We start from the raw sequence: 21,030 nt of genomic DNA on the forward strand, positions 1-21,030 counted from the left end.
GATTAATCTAGAATACAAAAAAATGAAACTTAGAGCAACACTTACATTGCCTATTTATTCTATTTGTAACACCAGATTAATTAAAAATATTGAATGTTATTTAAATCATAGCGTGTAACTCATGACCTATTGGTCTTCATCCTGCGCCTATCAAGTTGTGCTTCAAATTCCTCCGCTAAATGTTCTACGTCAGACTCCTCCACTTCGGAAGAACTCGCCCCCGAGTTATCTTCAGGATAGAGCACTTCATCTTCATGTTATTCAGATAAATCTGCAACATTAAAAAGTGCTCAAAATTCCCATAGATGCGGGCAGATCAACAACATAAGCATTGTCATTGATCTTCTTCAAAATCTTATACGGTCCATACTTGCATGGCTTCAGCTTGCTGTAGGTTCCAACAGGGAATTGCTCATTTCTTAGATACACCATCACATAATCTCCCTCATCGAAAACTTTAGCACGCCTATGCTTGTCTACAGCAGGTTTGTACCTAGCATTGGTTTTTCCAGCTTATCTCGCACTTCTTCTTTAACCTCCATAACGTTTTTAGCCATATGTTGAGCGCTTATGCTAACTCCATGGGCTTTGGGAAGTTTGACCAAGTCAACGACATGGTTAGGAACTCAAGTATAAACCAAAGAGAAAGGGGACTTTCTTGTGCCACTATAAACAGCTTTGTTGTAAGCAAACTCTACTTGAGGCAAAGCATTATCCCACTTTTTTGACTTACCAGCACAAACACTTTAAACCATGTTGCCAAGCGTTCTATTAGTCATCTCCGTCTGGCCATCGGTTTGTGGATGCGCTGTATTGCTACATTTCAAGGTAGTACCAAAGAGCTTCCATAGCGTAATCCAGAAGTGACTCAAAAACTTGGTGTCACGATAAGATGTAATAGTTTTGGGTGCACCATGCAAACGCACAACCTCCCTAAAAAAATAGTTTGGCTATGTGAGTAGCGTCAGAAGTCTTTCTAAAAGCTATAAGGTGTGCCATCTTAGAGAACCTGTCAACCACAACAAACACAGAATCAACCCCACTTTGGGTTCGAGGAAGTCCCAGCACATAGTCCATACACAAATCTTGCCAAATGTCGGTAGGAACCGGTAAAGGCATATAAAGACCAGTATTTTGTGCTTGACCCTTTGACACCTGACAAACATAACACTTTCTTGCAATTTTGCCAACATCATTCTTCAACTTAGGCAAAAAATAACGTTCCTCAATTCCTGCAATGGTTTTGTCCCTGCCTAAGTGTCCACTCAAACCGCCTCCATGAATATCTCAAATAAGCTTCTCTTGTAAGGACGAGCTAGGAATGCACAACCTGTTGCCTTTAAACAAATACCCATATCTAATGTGGTAATCTGATCACACTTCACCCAAACTATTTTGAAATCAAAATCAGCTTCATATAACTCCTTTAAAAACTCAAACCCCACAATCTCTTGTGCTAAAGTAATCAACAAATTTGCTCTTCGACTCAAAGCATCGGCAACATGATTGAGAGATCCAGATTTATGCTTAATCACAAAAGGAAATTTTTGAAGGTAAGTGGCCCATCGTACATGCATTTTACTAACACTCTTCTAGTTGTTGATGAACTTCAAAGCTTTGATAATGCTCTCATTGCTTCAATTGGAATTTTAAAAAAGTTTATAACATTTGTGTATTTAATTAGAAATTGATTTTAAAGAATTTGATAAAGTTACGGAATTGGAGGGAAATTGAGAAATTTCGTAGTGTATTTTAAATATCTATAAATCTCACCCTCTCATGAGATTTCGAAAAAATTAAATCAAAATTTTATATAAAATCTATACCAATTAATTAAATTTCATAAAAATTCATGTATTTATAAATCCATTAAAGGTCTCTCAAATTCTCCTGGAGATAAAACAGAGAGGATTGTGGTCGACGGCACGGTACACGGTGCGCCGGCGTTTGTACAGAAATAGCTCGCTGGAATTGGAAGAACCAGACCCAGACCTTAACATTTTTACGGTACAAATATACTCAGATGCAAAGACAGAGCACCACCATTGAAGAGGAATCCTCCTGGAGCATCAGTTGCCGCATATTCAAATCTAAAACGTTTTTACTCTTCAGAAAGTCACTGAACATATATACTGTAAAATATTAGCAAAAAAATCTTTAGAAAAAAAAAAAACATACTATCGGATCGGGGAAGACATAACCCGGCTTCCGGACCCAGTTCTGGTGGAAGCCTGCAAACAACCCGCCCTCTCTCTCCCCAAACCCTAGAACGCAGCCCCTCACTTTCTCGAATCCCACTCTCAAACCTTAGAACGCAGCACTCTCACTCTCTCAAAACCCACTCTGAATAACACGGATGCAACAACCCGCCCTCTCTCCCGCCGTCAGCTTCGGTTCGAAGCCGCTTTGTTTTCACCTAAACTCCAAATCGCGCTCTCCCTCTCTCTCCCCAAAGAGAGCATCATCGCTCAATCCCCTCTCTTTCTCTCCCTCGAACCGTACAGCCCCCTGTGACTCTGTCTACATGCAAACCCTCTCCTCAACCACTCGGAATGACACCAACACCAGCCACCCACCGCCCAAGCGCAATCGCAGAAATCCTCCCATAACGGACACCCTTGCCCCATCTCTCTCTGCAAATCCCTGAATCTCGTAGCCATCGAAATCCCGCCATATCTCTCTCTCTTCGGGTTTCAGTAAGAAATGAGGGTTTGAGAAGGAAATGGAAAAGGCCGGCATTTCCATCCCTTCTTCCCCTTCCACGATTATCAACACGTGTGCATCAAGAGCAGCGGTAGAGAGAGTCCAAAACGCTGTCCATTCGCACAGTACAATTTCATCCCCTTCTCTCTCTCTCAGCCAGCAGGGCCGCTGTCCATTCGCACAGTGCAATTTCATCCCCTACTCTCTCTCTCTCTCTCAGCAAGCAGGGCCGCTGTCCATTCGCAGCTCTCGTCTCTCTCCAATCTGTCAGTCCTTCTGTCCCCCTTCCCCAACAACAACAGGCCTACCGAAGCCGAAGCCGAAAGCCCAGATCAGCCCAAACGTCGTCTCTCTCCAATCTGTCAGTGCTTCTATCCCCCTTCCCCAACAACAACAGGCCTACTGAAGCCGAAGCCGAAGCCGAAGCAAAAGCAAAAGCCGAAAGCCAAAAGCCCAGATGCAGCCCAAACGCTCAAAATCGGTTTTTTAAGTAAATGTAACGAAATTTACCCAATGGCATAGACGTAAATATATCAAAAAGAAAGGGCGGTGGCAATTTTGTAAATAAAGTGAAATCCGGCCAAATTCACTGTTCAGTTGAACACTGCAATTGGATTTCTTACTTTAGACTTGAGTAATAATTTATTAAACTTCTTACCGTGAGGGGAAATTTTTCATTATTACGAGAACACGAGGGTTACATCAAGTGTTTTTATGCAAGTGGTGAAATTTTTTATTTTTTTAGTTATTAACTTTTTAATACACATATCATACCATTAGTATAGTTACAAGTGATGTATCGTTCCATGTTCCGATCACACTGAAACATCTCTATGAAGGCGGTGTAAGTATGTGTTTTAAGATTAAAAACAAGAAGGAAAAGTTAGATCGTAGTACAAAGACCTTATCAACCTTCTATACATTTCTAGAAACCAAGAAAACAATATCCACAATTTCATTTTTTCATAAACCAATAAAACTCTGATAAGTTCTTATCTTTTCTTTCTTGTTTTTACTCAAAATATAAAGACTATGTAGCCCTCACAAAAGTATTTCAAATAGGGAAATTTTATTTGAACTCATATTTTGTATTTTAACACCCAGCTTATTTTTTATGCTTACATTGTATTTGATTTATCTATCATTATCTCTTTACACCCAATGCTATTTTCGAAACCGCCCTTACTTATCAAAACTCAACTCAATCAAACTTCTTTTTACACCCAATTCAATCTACTTCAAAATAAAAAATAAAACCCTAACCAATCCATCATCTCCATGGAGCAAAGCCCCTTCTCTATCTTTAAAAAATCCTTCCATCTCCCATAGTTGTCATTTTGCACCCCCGTCTACTCCTCCGTGGTCGTCTAAACCTCTTCCTCTTCCTTTTCTTCATCATTTGACATCTCTAAATTTCTAGAGCACTAATTAGCTTAATAATTGGTATGTGTTCAATCGATTGGTTCAATTTTTACGTATTGATTCCTTTTTCTTTTCAATTAAATGAGCTTTTGGTTAAAGTGTTTAATGAGTTTGGTATATTTCAATTAAATGACGGTGTGGGTTCTTACACAATGGTGTAGGTTCGAATTCTATTGGTGACTAATCTAACATCTAACTTACTAATGCTATCACTCGACTAAAAAAAAAATTTCGAAATGTATGTAGTGGATAAGCACAATCTCAAAATTTAATTAAAATCACATAAGAATGATAAATAAAGGCATTATCACAACTTAGGGGTGGTGAGCAATCCCATTAAAATAGAACTTAATATATACATATTAAAAACAAAAACAAATTGATGCAAAATCTCCTGACGACTAATATTGTTCCAAGTCATGCATGAAACATACACATTTGTCCCTTCTTGCCACTTGGTTATAATCAAACATCATGCATTTACTAATATTATTCCAAATCATGCATGAAACCAACACATTTGTGCCTTTATGCCACTTGGTTATACGCAAACATAATGCATTTACTAATAAGTAAACATCATGCATTTACTAATACTATTCCAAGTCATGCATGAAACCTATACATTTGTCCCTTCATCCCTTCATGCCACTTGGTTATATGCAAACATAATGCATTGACTAATACTATTCCAAGTCATGCATGGAACCTATACATTTGTCCCTTCATGCCATTTGGTTATAAGCAAACATCATGCACAAGTTGTTTACTAATTAGTATTACTACTATTTAGCTTGTATCATGACCGTTTTCTTTCTGTTGTTCATACACCAAGACATTGTAAGAAATAATATTGATTATTCAAAACGAATCAACAACTAGTTGCACAGTGTCACAGTCAATGATACTTGTAACATCCCACATCGTCCAGGGGAGTGATCTTTAAATGTATATTCCCATCCCTACCTAGCACGAGGCCTTTTGGGAGCTCATTGGCTTCGGGTTCCGTAGGAACTCCGAAGTTAAGCGAGAAGGGGGCTAGAGCAATCCCATGATGGGTGACCCACTGGGAAGTTGCTCATGAGTTCCCAAAAATAAAACCGTGAGGGAATGGTAAGCCCAAAGCGGACAATATCGTGCTACGGTGGTGGAGCGGGCCCGGGAAGTGATCCCCCCCGGGCCAGGATGTGACAATTTGGTATCAGAGCCCACTTCCCGGGCCCGCTCCACCACCGTAGCACGATATTGTCCGCTTTGGGCTTACCATTCCCTCACGGTTTTGTTTTTGGGAACTCACGAGCAACTTCCCAGTGGGTCATCCATCATGAGATTGCTCTAGCCCCCTTCTCGCTTAACTTCGGAGTTCCTACGGAACCCGAAGCTAGTGAGCTCCCAAAAGGCCTCGTGCTAGGTAGGGATGAGAATATACATTTAAGGATCACTCCCCTGGTCGATGTGGGATGTCACAATCCACCCTCCTTAGGGGCCTGACGTCCTCGTCGGCACACACGCGCCTAGGGTTAGGCTCTGATACCAAATTGTCACATCCCGACCCGGGGCAGACCACTTCCCTGGCCCGCTCCACTACCGTAGCACGATATTGTCCGCTTTGGGCTTACCATTCCCTCATTACAGATGACTAGATGACTAGATGTTTGTTAAGGGCTCGTTCAACAACCATTTAAATTTTAAATTTTTAGTTTTTTAGTTTTATTTTTGTGAAACTTGTTTGGTAAGTGTTAAAAAAAATTGAAAATTGAAACCGAAATCAAAGCATATATTAATAACGCCAAAAATTAAAAAAAAAAACTTTCAGTATTTTGTTCTTTTAAAATTAAAAACAAAATAAGTATCAAACAGCCAAAACAATAATTTAATGTACATGAGAGATAAGAGAGAGGGAGGGTAACTGTGTATTGGATCTTCTGAAACATTGGCAACAATTAATTTTGATGATAACAATAGCAAGGAAGGGAACCATTTTCATTAGTAGAGATATAAAGTTTGGCTCCTGCATTCCCCTAGCCAAGCTAGTAAGCTACCCATGTGTGTGTATATATAGAGGGTTTAAATAATAAAAAGTTACATGAGTTTAAATAAAATTTCACATATATAAATGCAACCTACACCAAAACGCGTTTTATCTAACCAAATGTTATGGCTGTGGATTTGCTGTCCCGTAATGCATGTCCCGTTTGTGCCTCTTTGTCTATTTTTTTTTTTTTACACATGTCTTTACACTTAACAAACCATTAGCACTGTTAATTCTTATTAAAAAAACAATAAAAAATCTGTCTCGTCTTCTGACCTAGTTGGCCGACGCCGCCGCCTTCTTCATACCACCAAAAAACAGAGTCTGGAAAGACGACTTCATGAATCTAAATGATATCGTCAAACATTAGATTCGATTTGAAATTGCAATTGATCATATTGCATAATCTGGGTTTGTGCGGTTTTGAATTGAATTTTTGTTGAAAAGATTAAAATTTTAGAAAGAAAGGCACTGCTTAAGTCGGTTTTGTGCGTTTGTAGGGAAGATCTTTGCTGGAAAGTCTTCTATGATTCTGATATGCCATCTTTAGCGGTTGCTGTGTCGAAGAAAATGCTTGTTCCTGATAGCTAGAGTGACGGCTCTTCGTCTTTGACGGAGCAGTTATGTTCTATGGTATCAATTAAAATATTATGCTTTCAATTCAGGGAAGAGTGGATTTCTACTTGGAGCACCAAGAGGCCATGGCAGCAAACCAGCTTAACAGAATTAAAACGGAGAAGATTGCGATGAACTGGGACTAAGACGAGATTTTTTCATTTTTTATTATGTTTTAATAAAACTTAACAGTGTCAGTGTTTTTAAAATGTAAGGACAGATGTTAAAAAATTAGACAAGGAGACACACACGGAACATGCATTCCGGGACAGCAGACCCACAGCCAAATGTTATTGCCAGGTCAAGGTTTGCATCTGCATGCCCATTAAGTCATCCAAATTTACGTTCAAGTAAAATTCTTAACATTTAATAGATTTTTTGCCACCTCACGTAAATTTCTATTTTAACATTATAAATCATTGTTCCAAAAATATAAAGTGTAAAAAAAAGTCATAGAAATTCTCTTTTGAAAGAGTTTTTTTTTAGCATTTCTCTTATGTCCAAATGACTTGCAATTATGGCAAAACGAAATTTCTTGTTATTTATGTTGGAGGTTTTCAATATCTAAAGTTTTCAATGTCAAATGTCAGTGCCTGATTTTTTGTTTAGCATGGAAGAAAATAAAATAAAGAATTGGACCAGAATTAAGGAGCCTGTCAATGTTATAGTTTGAATCTTCCAAACCCCCGACTAACTCATGCTAATGCATGCTCCTCACTCTATATATGAGGATGTGAGGATTTCCTACTTATTTTTAAAGTATGGAGTATTTAAGCAGTATTTTACATATCATATTATAAGTTGGAGAAAATTAACATATTTTTTTGTCTTTCTACTTATTTTATAATACGTGGAGTATCCGTTTGAACACGGAAAACTAGAAAACAATTCTCCCTACCTAGAAGGTTCAAAGATTAATGTCATATACTAATTCCGAGTCGCACATCTCTCTTATAAGTAATACACTTGCAAGTGTTGTAGGTTAATTATCAAGAAGTGATATTCGCATTCACTTTTTTCTCCCACATACGTAACTTCACAACGATATTGCAAAAATCTCTTTTTCCTAACGTCAAATATTCAGTGGCTGTCTTTGCTTCTCTCTCGCATGTCTGTTTGGTCATGTAAAGGTACAATCTATATTAGAAAGGAGAAGGAAAAAAAGAAAGAAAAAAGAACTATGTGGTACGCAAATGAAACCGCATTATTTTACAATAATTCCTGATGAAAAGTTGTTTAGTTTCGTTGATCATTAAACTTGTAACAAACATAACTCAGACAAATTCTAATTAATCAGATGTCCCACCTAAAGTGCAGAGTCAAACAAATGCAGGCAGATATGGAAGCTCTCATGGCAACCAACAAAAAGACCAGAGAACCGTTTGAGACCAAAATTTTCGCTGCTCGGCAAGACTATGTTGGAGTTTTGAATGGAAAAAACCATGAGTTTATTTTAATCTGCACTCGTGGATTAGTTTTTTGCAGATTTCAAATTATAAGTCTTACACAAGTAGACTCAGCGTATTGAATTAAGTATAGATTAAAAGAGTTTGGTATGGATTAGGATGCAGTCCATGATTAGAGCAATTAAGACAAGGGCTCGGAGACCTTGGGATCTCGGAATTAATCCAATCCTTATGTGTGTGTGTGTGTGTGTGTGTGTGTGTGTATTTTCAGATAACTATGAGTTTGTATTCAAATCAAACGACACAACTGTAAAAGGCAGTTGTTTATTCTCGTCCAAAAGGCGTGAACAAGTCTATAAATTTAGTACCAAGTCAGATCGATATTTTCTTGTGCTCGTCCTGGAAATAAACCGGACAAAGCCTAATGGTGGACTAAAACAATAACAGACAAATTAATCAGCCAAGATGAGGAACACAAAATATGCCACCATGCGTTTTAATCCCTTACATTTATATTAATTCCTACAGAAGGCCAACCATGCTCAAGGCAACGCGTATCGACTAATGACTAGTACTAAGTCAGGTGGATGTTTCTTGTGCATTTCCTTGAAATAAATGGGACAAAGCCTAATTGTGGACTAAAACAATAACAGACAATTAAGAGTAGGGACACATTTTCCCCCAACCCAAAATATTCCACCACGCGTTTTAATCCCTTCCATATAAATATATTCCTACAGAAGGCCAACCTTCTTCATTAGCAGTTCCTTAATTTCTTGGATCCATCACCTGCTTGGATTTTCTCTGCTATTGCTAGGATCTGCTCGACCCTTTTTAGTTAATACTATATGGCGTTACATAGGAGGATGCATATTTTGCATCTTTCTTTAGTAATGGTGGTGGTAGTTACAATTTTACTAGGAACTCCAACTCCAACAACAGCTCAATCTCTCCTTCCGCCTCAGCTGGCACCGCCTGACTGCCCTGACCATTGTGGTAATCTCACAATTCCATACCCATTTGGCATAGGCGATGGTTGCTACCTCGACCTCCCGTTTGAAATCACTTGTAAAATTTCCACCCCACCGCCAACAGCATTTTCGATGCGGGGCAATGTCAAAATTACCAGCATATCTCTTTATGACGGTGAGGTCCAATTACGACAGTTCGCAGCCAGTGATTGTTATGATGATGATGGCGACTCGACCAGAACGAACAGTCCCGAGCTCTCGGTGTCTCCTCCTTACACCATCTCCGAAACCAAAAACGTGTTCGTTGCAGTTGGATGCGACACGTATGCGTTTTTTAAAGGTTATCGGGGTGAAGAAAAGTACACAACTGGGTGTATGTCCATATGTGACAATCTTGGCAACGCTATCGATCAGCGGGATACTTGCTCTGGCGTTGGATGTTGCCAAACTAAAATCCCCGGTGGGCTGAGAAATCAGACTGTGACCTTGGGAAGCTTTAACAATTATACACAAGTGCGGGACTCCCACCGATGCAGCTACGCGTTCCTTGTGCAAGAAGGCGAGTTCAACTTTAACAGCACGAGTTTTCGAGAACTAGACGATACAACCGAGCTTCCGGCAATTATTGATTGGGTAATTGGGAATGAGTCATGTGATATTGCAGCTAAAAACGAGAGCACTTTTGCATGCAAGGCAAATAGCTACTGCCATAATCGGTCTTCAGGGGGCTACATATGCCGGTGCCGGTCAGGTTACGAAGGGAACCCATACCTCCCAGATGGTTGCCAAGGTAAATAAATCTAGACAGCATTTGACCATTTGATTATTATCATAAAACATTTTGCGTTCATCAAAACATATTGTATGTATATGTGTATGTATGTTTGTAGGTCTACTTTTTTAATTATGGTTAAACAAATAAATTTTCAATTTGCTTGACTTTTTTGCATATATGAATAATGATTTTATTGTTAGGCTCATTGGGGTTGCGCTGAGGGATTCAGCACAGTTTTGATCCCTTTATATCTTATTATATGTTGCAAAGTACTAGTAGGAAAAAAAAAACAGCATCAGTCAGCAAATAATTGCCACTTTTGTTGGGGTGACTATAATATTAGTACAGAAAAATTGTTCATGGTAATAGAAAAAGCATGCATTAAAGACTCACAAAGGTATTTTAACCTCTCTCTAGCCACCATTGTGTCTGGAAATCGAACTCAAGAAATGATGTGTCAAGTACAAGCCTAAAATTTATTCCCAACCACTGATACATCCTGTGGTAGTTGCACTATGCAGTAATAAGCTATTAAAGAATATTTTCTGTTACGGTGGTTTTAAAACATTAAAATAAGAATAAATTAGGATTTCATTTCTCATTTTTCTTTCTCTTTAATTGAAACTTTTCTTTTTCATTTTTGATCAAGATCATTTGACTTTGTCCATGTCAATTTTTGAATATTAAATTATTTACATGTCATCATATGTCAATTTTAAAAATGAAAAACTTATGAACCATTTCCAAAATATATTTTTAGTATTTTTCATATATTTTTATTTTTAATTTGTACCCCTTTTTTAAATTTATACCAATATTCTTTTTAGTTTTAATTTATACCCATGATTTTAAATTTAATATATACCATATTTTTTAATTTAATATGGACCCATATTTCTTTTGGTGAATGTACTCATGCTAATTACATGTATTTATTTTATGTTTTAAAATATATCAATAGTTATTTATTAAAATATACTAAGAATTACCTCCATTATTTTTTTTTTCTGTTAGAACTATGTGAAGAACAATGTTACTCTATTATTAATTTTTAAGTAATTATTATATTGAAAATATATGATTTGAATTTGTTTAAATTCATAATTTGTGGGATAATGAATGCATAGAAGCAAGTGTTAAATCCCTTAAATGATGCTATGTAGTATCCCACATCGCCCGTGAGGGCGTGGTCTTTGGGCCTTATATATCCATTGCCAACCTTAAGTTTCAACTAGGCCTTTTGTGGACTCCCTGAGGGGAGAGCAGGCGCTGGCTACGGCTGAGTACCGGTCCACAGAAACAAAACCGTGCGGTAGCTCTGTCTTCGGGCAGGGAATGCCAAAGCGGACAATATAGTTGGAGCTGAGGGTTGGGATGTGACAATTTGGTATCAGAGCCAGACTCACGGTCGTGGTGTGCCGACGAGGACGTCGGGCTCCCTAAGGGGGGTGGATTGTAGTATCCCACATCCCCCGTGAGGGCGTGGTCTTTGGGCCTTATATATCCATTGCCAACCTTAAGTTTCAACTAGGCCTTTTGTGGACTCCCTGAGGGGAGAGCAGGCGCTGGCTACGGCTGAGTACCGGTCCACAGAAACAAAACCGTGCGGTAGCTCTGTCTTCGGGCAGGGAATGCCAAAGCGGACAATATAGTTGGAGCTGAGGGTTGGGATGTGACATGCTAGGAATCTCAATCAAAATATTTAAATAAACAAGGTTTCAATATAACAATTAGGTTGACTAGAGATCAGAATCAAAATGACCCTTGTAATTAAAATAATATGTAAGCTTAGCTGATGATGCCAAAGCAGTCACCAATTACCCACGGATGCTGTTGCTCAGTGGAGATATAATGCCCACAAGCTAATAGTAATTGTACCCAATTATTAAATTTGCCATGGATTATCAAATCTGTGGGTTCATGAACTGTTTCCTTTAGCATTTTTTTTAGTAGCGAGTTGTTAATTTACAAAAAGTCTCAATAGTGGAATTTAATTTTCACCTATTGTTCATGGATTTAATTCATTCTTTTTCTGTTCAGATATTGATGAGTGCAAGGCTCCAGACTACTGCGGTAATGGAACCTGCATAAATTCAGTGGGAGGTCATTCTTGTCTATGTCCAAAAGGGTACAAATATGTCGATCTGGATAAAAAGAGTTGCATCAAGGACAATGGTCGAGCAAAGCTCAGTCTCCTGCTTATTATTTCACTAGGTATGCATATGTTAGTTTTATTGTAATTTTTTCTTTAGGTGCGTGTTTTTACATCACTTTTGGATTTAAAGATGAATGTTCTTAACTAACTCAGCTGCAAATCTCTTACTTTAGGTTGTTAATTTATTATTTACATGTCATATCATATAGTCCTAGTGTAAAATTCTAAACTTCCTATTTATCTTTGAACAATTGTACTCAAATTTTATTTACTTTACCCACTTTTAGATCCAAAACTTTCACACATACTTATATCAAAAGTGTTCTCTGGAAGACAAGTTTTTAATCAATATTGTCGATAATGTACCAATTGAAATCGATATGTACACTTTGTTTTTGACATGATATCAAAATTAACATCGACACCTTGTCAATAACATACGGAGAGTCTGTCTTGCCTAGAGAATACTTACATATGTGTCAATAACATATGGAGAGTCATCTTTGCAGGTGCCAGTGGAGGCTTCTTGCTTTTACTAAGTGGATCTTCTTGGATATATTGGGGAATGCAGAGAAGAAAGTTCATCAAACTCAAAGAAAAATACTTTAAAGAAAATGGTGGCTTATTGTTACAACAAAAAATCGCTAGTCAAGGAGGCTCCGTGGAGACAACAAAAATTTTCAGGGCAGAAGAACTTGAGAAGGCAACAAACAATTACCATGAAAGTAGAATCCTTGGTGAAGGAGGCTATGGAATAGTTTACAAAGGAATATTAGCAGCAGATAACAATAAAGTGGTTGCCATAAAAAAGTCTAAAGTTTGTGTCCCAACGCAGAAGGAGCAGTTTGTCAATGAGTTGATTGTTCTTTCTCAAATCAACCATAGAAATGTGGTGAGGTTATTGGGTTGTTGTTTGGAGTTAGAAGTTCCTCTACTAGTTTACGAGTTTGTCGCTCACGGCACTCTCTTTGAGCACATACATGGCAAAAAGAGGAAAGGATCATCATTTTCATTGGAATTACGACTCAAGATAGCAGCTGAAACTGCTGGAGCACTAGCATACTTACACTCCTCAGCTCTGATGCAAATCATACATCGAGATGTGAAAGCGACAAATATACTGTTAGATGAAAATTACACGGCAAAAGTGTCAGACTTTGGAGCTTCACGATTGATTCCTCTTGATCAAGCCCAACTTTCAACTTTAGTGCAAGGAACAGTCGGATACTTAGACCCTGAATACTTCCTCACGAGTCAACTAACAGATAAGAGTGACGTCTATAGCTTTGGAGTTGTCCTTATGGAGCTACTAACAAGTAAATCGGCACTTGATTCTGACAGGCCTGGGGCAGATAGAAGCCTAGCAAGGTTCTTTATTTGTTTAATGGAGGAGGATCGCCTGAATGAAATTCTCGATGATGACATACTCAACGAGAGAAACATCGAGACACTAAAAACAGTGGCCAATCTGGCAAAAAGATGTGTAAGGTCAAAAGGGGAGGACAGGCCAACAATGAAAGAAGTTGCCATGGAGCTGGAAGGAATGAGAATTACAGAAAAGCATGCATGGGGAAAAGCTGAAATTTGTTCAGAAGAGACTGAGTGCTTACTTGGGCCAGGTAACTCAGATGCTTATCCTGTGGATCTTAGAGCTGATTGTGGTTCTAGTACTGGTACAACTATTGGGTATGACAGCATGCAGATCCAGCTGTTAATTCCATATGATGATGGAAGATAATTCACTGCTTCATATAATCAACTCAGCATTGTTTATCATTCTAGCCATAGTGAAATAGTGTTATTTTTCATCACAGACTATAAGTGTAGCCACATTGGCTAGAGTCGATGTGCTTCCTCTGTACCCTCAAGTTTGAATTTTTCTTTTGCTATAATTTAGATTTAGTTGAAAGTAAAGTATCACTTGTATAAAATAAAATATTATTATTCATCATTTTGACAGTTTTTATTTAGGTATGTATAAAATATTATTATTCATCATTTTGACAGTTTTTATTTAGGTATGTATCAGAGACTTAGGTGGTGAAGATCCATACCTTTGCACGTAAAAAGTGGCCCAACACCAAAAACTATAGCTAATTTCTTCTTCAAAATAAGTATGAGTTTGGAAGATCCCGAGTTACATGCTTATGACATTCCGTACTTAATTAGTGTGTATAATAATTAATTGTTAACATGTTAGTGAGAAATATTTCAAAAAATAAAGTTATAGGAAGAAAAAAAATCCCCGTATATCAACTACTAAAGTCGGTGAAGTAATAGGTAAGGGCAATAACAGTTGGGTGCAAAAGTGAACTTTTTTCTCCTTGGCTTTTTAAGTGTTTTTTTTAATTATCTGGTACCAAAGTATTTCAAAGGAAATGGTGGCTTCTTGTTACAACAACGACTCGCGAGTCAACGAGGAGGGATCGATGAAGACAACAACAATCTTTACAGCAGAAGGACTTGCGAAGGCCAGAGACAACTACCATGAGAGCAGAAGAACTTAATGCAGTGGTTACCATAGAAAAGTCGAAAATCGGAGCTTCAACCCAAATGTGGTGAAGCTATTGGGTTGCTGTTTAGAGACACCGGTGCCATTACTAGTTTATGAGTTCATCACCAGGGGAACTCTTTGATCATCTTCATAGCATAAAGAGCAAAGAATCATCGCTTTCATGGGAGTTACGACCGAAGATCGCAGCAGAAACTGCCGGAGCACTGGCGTACTTGCACTCCTCCACCTCCATGCCAATCATACACCAAGATGTGAATGTAATTAGCAGAAAGTTACTCAGGCGCACAAGAAATGAAATACATTCCAAACACAACATATTCAAAATCCAGGCAGACTGACATTTCCCGGATGGAATTCAAAAACGAGTTTTAACACGAAAATGGTGTCTACAATATATGAGATTTCAAGGTTACAAATCTCAGGAAAAGCAAGTAATCTACCAACTCACTCTAATTTGTTTATTTTCAAAAGTCACAAGAATCGCCTAGACCAAAACGCTCAACCTGTTCATTACAGCGAAATCATGATCATGTACCTTGAAATAAAATTTGAATTAGAAATACAAGAGAAGCACACAACCTAATCAAATTGCGTTCTTTAACATAGAAACCCTGCTCAAGGAGATGAGAAAACTAACATAACCGTTGTCGGACTTGAAGGTTGGAAAAACTGCTCCCACTTGAGCAGCAGGAGATCATCTTATCTGGGTAGGAGAACAGAGCAAACCAGATGCATCTGATCCAACCACTGAAAGATCACAAACAGTACAGAGCTTCCCTTCCTGGTCCGGAACAAACCGAGAACTGCAGTATGGGCATGACACATCCTTCTGTCCACGGTAAATAGGCACATATGTTGCTCCGCAAACCACAAATGGGTTTCTGAAATCATAGTTTAGCTGGGTTGCATCAGTCATGTTCTTTTCGGCAGCTTGCAGGATTTGTCTTGCAGTCTTTGCATGGTTTTCAATGGTGGGGTTGGTTTCCAAAAGTCGCCTGGCAAAGTTAGCTGCCGTGTTGAGATTACCAGCCTTGTAGCAAACACTCATGGCATTTAGTAATGCAAGTCTCAAGTGAGGCATCTGAAGGTTGCAGTGGGTGAAGTAAGCCGCTAGCTCCTGTTGGCGAACCGGGTCGCCTTTAAGTTCCTTCCTCTTAATCTCCATCTTCAAACCCAGAACATACTCCTTTACAATGATAATTAATTCTTTTACTTCATCAACCTCTCTCCTTGAATCAACAACGATCAGAGGAATAGTATGCAGAATACCAAGGAGAAGACGTAAAGCATCAGCAAATTTCCCTTGGGTTGTGGCCTTGTAACCCGCCTTAAGCTTCTCTTCTAGCTCTGAGAATTTAAATACAAGAGCAGGAGGACCCCTAACATTAGGTGTAGCTGATTCACTCCATCCCCTCTCAATGGCCACAGTGAGCACAGGAGCTGCCGAGAAGGCACGTAGACACGTATGACTGCCCATGTGTAAATCGAGAAATAATTGTCTCAAGGGATCAAAGTTCTGTACACCCAGCTGCCTGCTCAACAAACGCATTGCAATATCGAAATTCCCAGCGGCAGCATGTTCAGCAGCAAGAGATGATTTCTGGGACCAGATTTGGCTTACAGGCATACCCGGAGTTGGGGCAACAAACACAGAAGAACGGGCATTGCTGGCAGTTTTTGGAGTATCAATCTCAGGTGGAAGTTCAAGATCTTCAAGATCCCATCCTCCCTCCTCATTTTCCTCGCGTGCTTCCTCATCATCCAGCACTGCACTGATGTCTCCATTTGGAATATTGTCCACGTCAACAAGATCCAACTCCTCTCCCCAATCAGCATCTGCAGCCTCTTCATAATCTTCCTCAACATTCTTGCCCACATTATCAAGACCACCCTCAAATATTCCTCTCGTGACCCTCAACAAGGGCCAATCTCCTCTGCAGATGATTGGCGTTGGTGGTAACAAAAGAGACGGAGATTTCACCTTGGGTAAAACAGGAACATTATCTCCCAGTTCAGCCGCCAAACGTTCAGCAATATCATGGAGCCCATGAATTACAGCTGTGCTATAAGCAAGAGGTAAATGACCTGCATTCTCCAAGATCTTAACACGCTCTCTGATGTCACCTAAATATAAAGCATTGTGGAACTGGCCCATCACATCATTCTTGACTTCAGCAATTTTCAACATTTTGGACAATTTATCCAAGTTTCCAGTCACAAGATATAAGAATGATAGCCTCTCAAAATTCTTTGTCCTCTGATATGCATATTCTACAATGCCTGCATTACCCTGACGAAGGGCCTCCACTCCCAATCGATACCAGTGATCTTTCTCATCAATTTCCTTGGCAGAAGCAACAGCAATCTGGATGTTCCCGCTCCCTAGTGCCAAGTTGAAGCGAGTCCTCTCATCCTTCACAAAATGAAGGGCAACCTCAGGGAAACCTTTCTGCTGTAGATATGCAATCATGGCCTGGCCACAGAGCTCAGAACTCCTTATCATGCTCATAACCTGGTCATACCTCTTCTTCAGTAAGGATAACTTGAAAACATATTCTGTTGCATCAACAACAATGGCACAGTTCTTCCCATCTCGATCCAAGCAATGTATGGTGTTTCCATACACTTTTGTTATATATACAGGAACGTCGAGGGTCCTGATGATTCCACTATCCCCATTAGGAAGGCAGTATTTGATGTGGTTCAAGGTTGTATATATGAAGACGCCATTGTCATCCCAAGCTCCACTCTTTACACGAATTGTCTCATGGAGAGTGCACTGATGCACTAGCTTCTTATTTGCTATCACAATTGAGTGTTTGCTCAGTAAGGCAATGCTCTCCATGTCATTTGACCAAACAATATACCTTACAAAAGGAGTTTGAAGCTCCCCAACAATAACTCTCTGCTGCAGGTCAAAAATAATGACTCTGTCCTCTGCTCTGCACAGCAAGTTTCCAGTTCCAGCATAAAATATTGCATCAGCAACAATAGGTAGGGCACTCTTCTTGACAATCTCATTTTTCAGATTTTTAACTATAACTTGGTTGGAGCTCTTTTCAAGCACTGCAAACCTATTTCGAGCCACGAACACAGCTGGGCCTCCAATTCCTCTTTTTGCCTCCTGCGCAGTATCACCCCGACCAAAGCTATCTTTGGGTATAACATATAGTTCATAAGACCCCCCATCCACATCTGAACATATCAAAACAGCATTTTCTGTAGAGCTGTACGATAGTGTCTTTGCCCCTTGATTCAAGTTGGAAGAACCAGGCCTTCGAATAGGCATAACCTGAGTGTCTCTCTGGGTAGAGAACTCATAGAAGCGGAGAAAACGATCTTTAACATAGTATATTGAATCACCGCTAACATAAAAGGCAGGACGCTCCCTCTCCAATTTGAAGACAATCATGCCACTATCATGGCCAGCGGCCAAGAGGTTCATTTCAGGATGTGCTGAAAGAATCCAGAATCTGTCATGCTCCCTACGAAATGTCTGAAGACCAGTCCGTTTTGTTGCATCCCAGACTCGGATACTTCTATCCTCTGAATTGGACACAATAATATCCTGCCTTGAATGGAATAGAACACAGGATACATTGTTCATGTGCCCCCTTAGAGTGTCCACTTCCCAAGCCTTTGTATCTGAAATCGGAAAGATTAACAGGTTACCAATTGGTAGTTCAACCAAACAGGATTCCGTAACTCTATTTCCATCTTTCTAATGCGAACACACTGCAAGAGTATTTAATTATCTGAATCTATACATGCATACTATTTCACAAGAAATACATAGTACATCTAGTGGGATAAGGCTTTGTTGTTGTTGTATTCCAAAAGCAATTGTGTGGCTTTTTCGGTGGTAATGATATTATTTGTGAAACTGGCCATGAATTAATTTTACAAAAGTTAGCATACCTAATTTCTAGAAGCTAATGAGGTGAAACTAAACCCTATAAAAATTTCAGCTCTTCCTTTTTTTTCTTTTGGGTGCTGAGAAGGGGGAATGATATGTATAGATGTCTGGTATTTGACAGAATAATAATAGAAAAAATTTAAATGACAATTCGGTTGCTATATCATGTGCTTGGTTGCTACAGAAAGGCAGATACTAAGTATGACGATTAAAGACTAAAAGATCAGTCTTTAGGTATATATTTTCCCAACACATGTTGCGTTTGACATAACGACAACTGAATCTATTATCTAAAAAGGATATAATTAAATAATTAATTCGATTTAAATATTCCCAACTATTTAAATTTAAAGAAATTTTTTTTATAACAAACTGTCTTTCAATTATTCTCATTTCTTCTTAAAAAAAAATAAAAAATAAAAAATAAAAAAAAGAAGAGATTTTGGTACATGAAAGCAAGAAGCAGATGCAGAAATATTTTTTCGTTTCTTGTTAAAAACCAATCTAAGAGAGGTGCACAGTTAAAAATTGTTTATTTCACATGAAAACTGAAATAGAAGAAAAAAGACATACCATTCATCCGCCAAAGTTTCACTTGTCGATCGTCTGCTCCAGAGACGATTAGAGGGAGTGTAGGATGAAATGATGCCCAATTCACACCCCTATCATGACCTTCCAAAACATACTTCACAACAGCATCAACTCCACCAAAGAAATCTGCATTCATCTGACTCAAGCGTAGGATGTCATCTGCTGGGGCAACTGTCTTTTTCCTGAGGGCACCAATATCCCAAACACGAACTGTTTGATCCAACGATGCTGAGACAACAAGATCCTCCTTTGGATGGAATAAGGCACACATAACATAATGGTTGTGTCCAGTGAGCACAGAAATACAAGTTCGGGACTGCCAATTCCATATTCTGATTGTCTGGTCATCACTTGCACTGACAATCCAAGGGTACTCATGATGGAATTGAACAGTTCGGATGTAATCAAGGTGTCCAAGAAGTGTAAACAAACATCTATGCAACTTGTAATTCCACACCTTGATCTTGTAATCATCCCCTGCCATTTAAGCATAAACAATCAATTACTTCTCTCTAGACTCTCTTCCAAATCGGCAGTGCCATCATAATAACTTAACACTTCACAAACAAGTAAATGCTTCTCAGGTTGATAGAGTAAGGAAAAACAGAGGTACTGATTTTCAGATTAATAATATAAGAGTAAATAGTTCAGATCTGATTGATTCTACATGGCATCAAGAAGAACCTAATGAACTACACTACCATTCTAATGGATGCATCGGGCGAGGTTCAGCAAGATGACCATACATTACACAATGTGACAAAATAACAAGGCAGTATAAACTACATTATTCCCATTTCATATCGAATCTATAACATCAAGTGCCTGAAATTTGCAGATTTCTACACATAGCGAACGAACAGACAAAAATAAGATTGAATTGTGACGTTATACCTCCAGAGACGAAAAGCGGCTGAGAGGAGTGGAAATGGACGCCACGCACAGGGCCATCATGCTCGTCAAAACGGTCGATGAGAGTGCCCATTCGGTAATCCCAGAGCTGGATCACACCGCTGTGGAGACTGGCCAAGATCCATGGCCGCTTGGGGTGAAAGCTCAGCCCTTTCACCCGATTACTCTTGGTCTCGAATTTCGTCAGCATCTCGAATCCCAATCGAAACGCCCCTAATTGAAATCAAAGATCAAACAAACAAGCACAATCTAATTGATTTAAACTCAATTCAAGAATACAAATCACCCCACAGATTTCCCCAATTTACAATGCTTTCGATCCAACTATCCATTTTTTTCCTAATCAATTTTCTCAGTAGCCAATCAGCATGTGAAAGTACAGAGAGAGAAAGCGAACATACCTCAGATCTGGGAATACGGATTCTTGATTAGCAAAGCAGAGATACGATACGGTGGATTGGATTAGCAAATCGCCTATGATCCAGACAAATCTTCTCGCGGCTTTTCTCGGAAACCAATCAGCAGGCGAAAGAAATTAGGGAAGAAAGAGAGAGAGAGAGAGAGAGAGAGAGAGAGAGAGAGAGAGAGAGAGAGAGAGAGAGAGATTCAGATCTGGGAATTCAGATGTGAAATTATTCAAAGGCTGGTGACATCGAAACGCAATGCATAGATAGATAGGTAGAGAGAGAGAGAGAGGAGGTCACTAGCAGCAGTGAATGACCTTGCCGCAGATCTGTTTTCGTTTTTGGAATTCAAGCAACAGCCTTTTTACTTTTTTTTTTTTTTTTTGGACAAGGTGACCAGCGGTCACGTTTAATTCCTCTTGATACTGATTTTTAGGGGTTTATTATTTCATTTTATGGGGGCAAATGATGCACAAAAATTGGAATCTCTCTCAAAAGAAACTACTTTGAATTGAATCTTCTTTCAACTGTTAGAGCAAATTAAGGAACTTATAATTCAAGCGATTCAAGGTGTTTAATCATGCACAATAAGTGTTTAAATTTCTCCTATCGA

The 21,030-nt window shown here is 38.9% G+C and overlaps 2 protein-coding genes across 2 annotated transcripts; one reads left to right on the plus strand and one right to left on the minus strand.

The window, feature by feature from the left end:
* Positions 1-8,833: 8,833 nt before the first annotated feature.
* LOC137729478 (wall-associated receptor kinase 2-like) lies at positions 8,834-14,015 on the plus strand. The gene is made up of 3 exons (XM_088678600.1): positions 8,834-9,939; positions 11,965-12,138; positions 12,589-14,015. The coding sequence occupies exons 1-3, from the start codon at positions 9,027-9,029 to the stop codon at positions 13,815-13,817; spliced, it is 2,316 nt and encodes a 771-aa protein (XP_088534726.1). The 5' UTR covers positions 8,834-9,026; the 3' UTR covers positions 13,818-14,015.
* Positions 14,016-14,960: 945 nt separating this feature from the next.
* Positions 14,961-20,844, minus strand: LOC137727645 (coatomer subunit alpha-1-like). Its single transcript, XM_068466469.2, has 4 exons — positions 20,415-20,844; positions 19,996-20,226; positions 19,084-19,578; positions 14,961-18,239 (listed from the first exon to the last, which is right to left on the minus strand). The coding sequence occupies exons 2-4, from the start codon at positions 20,201-20,203 to the stop codon at positions 15,289-15,291; spliced, it is 3,654 nt and encodes a 1,217-aa protein (XP_068322570.2). The 5' UTR covers positions 20,204-20,226; positions 20,415-20,844; the 3' UTR covers positions 14,961-15,288.
* Positions 20,845-21,030: the final 186 nt, after the last annotated feature.

Source organism: Pyrus communis, chromosome 10 (assembly GCF_041283825.1).
Source record: "Pyrus communis isolate YQ-2024b chromosome 10, ASM4128382v1, whole genome shotgun sequence".
Classification (NCBI taxonomy): Eukaryota; Viridiplantae; Streptophyta; class Magnoliopsida; order Rosales; family Rosaceae; genus Pyrus; species Pyrus communis.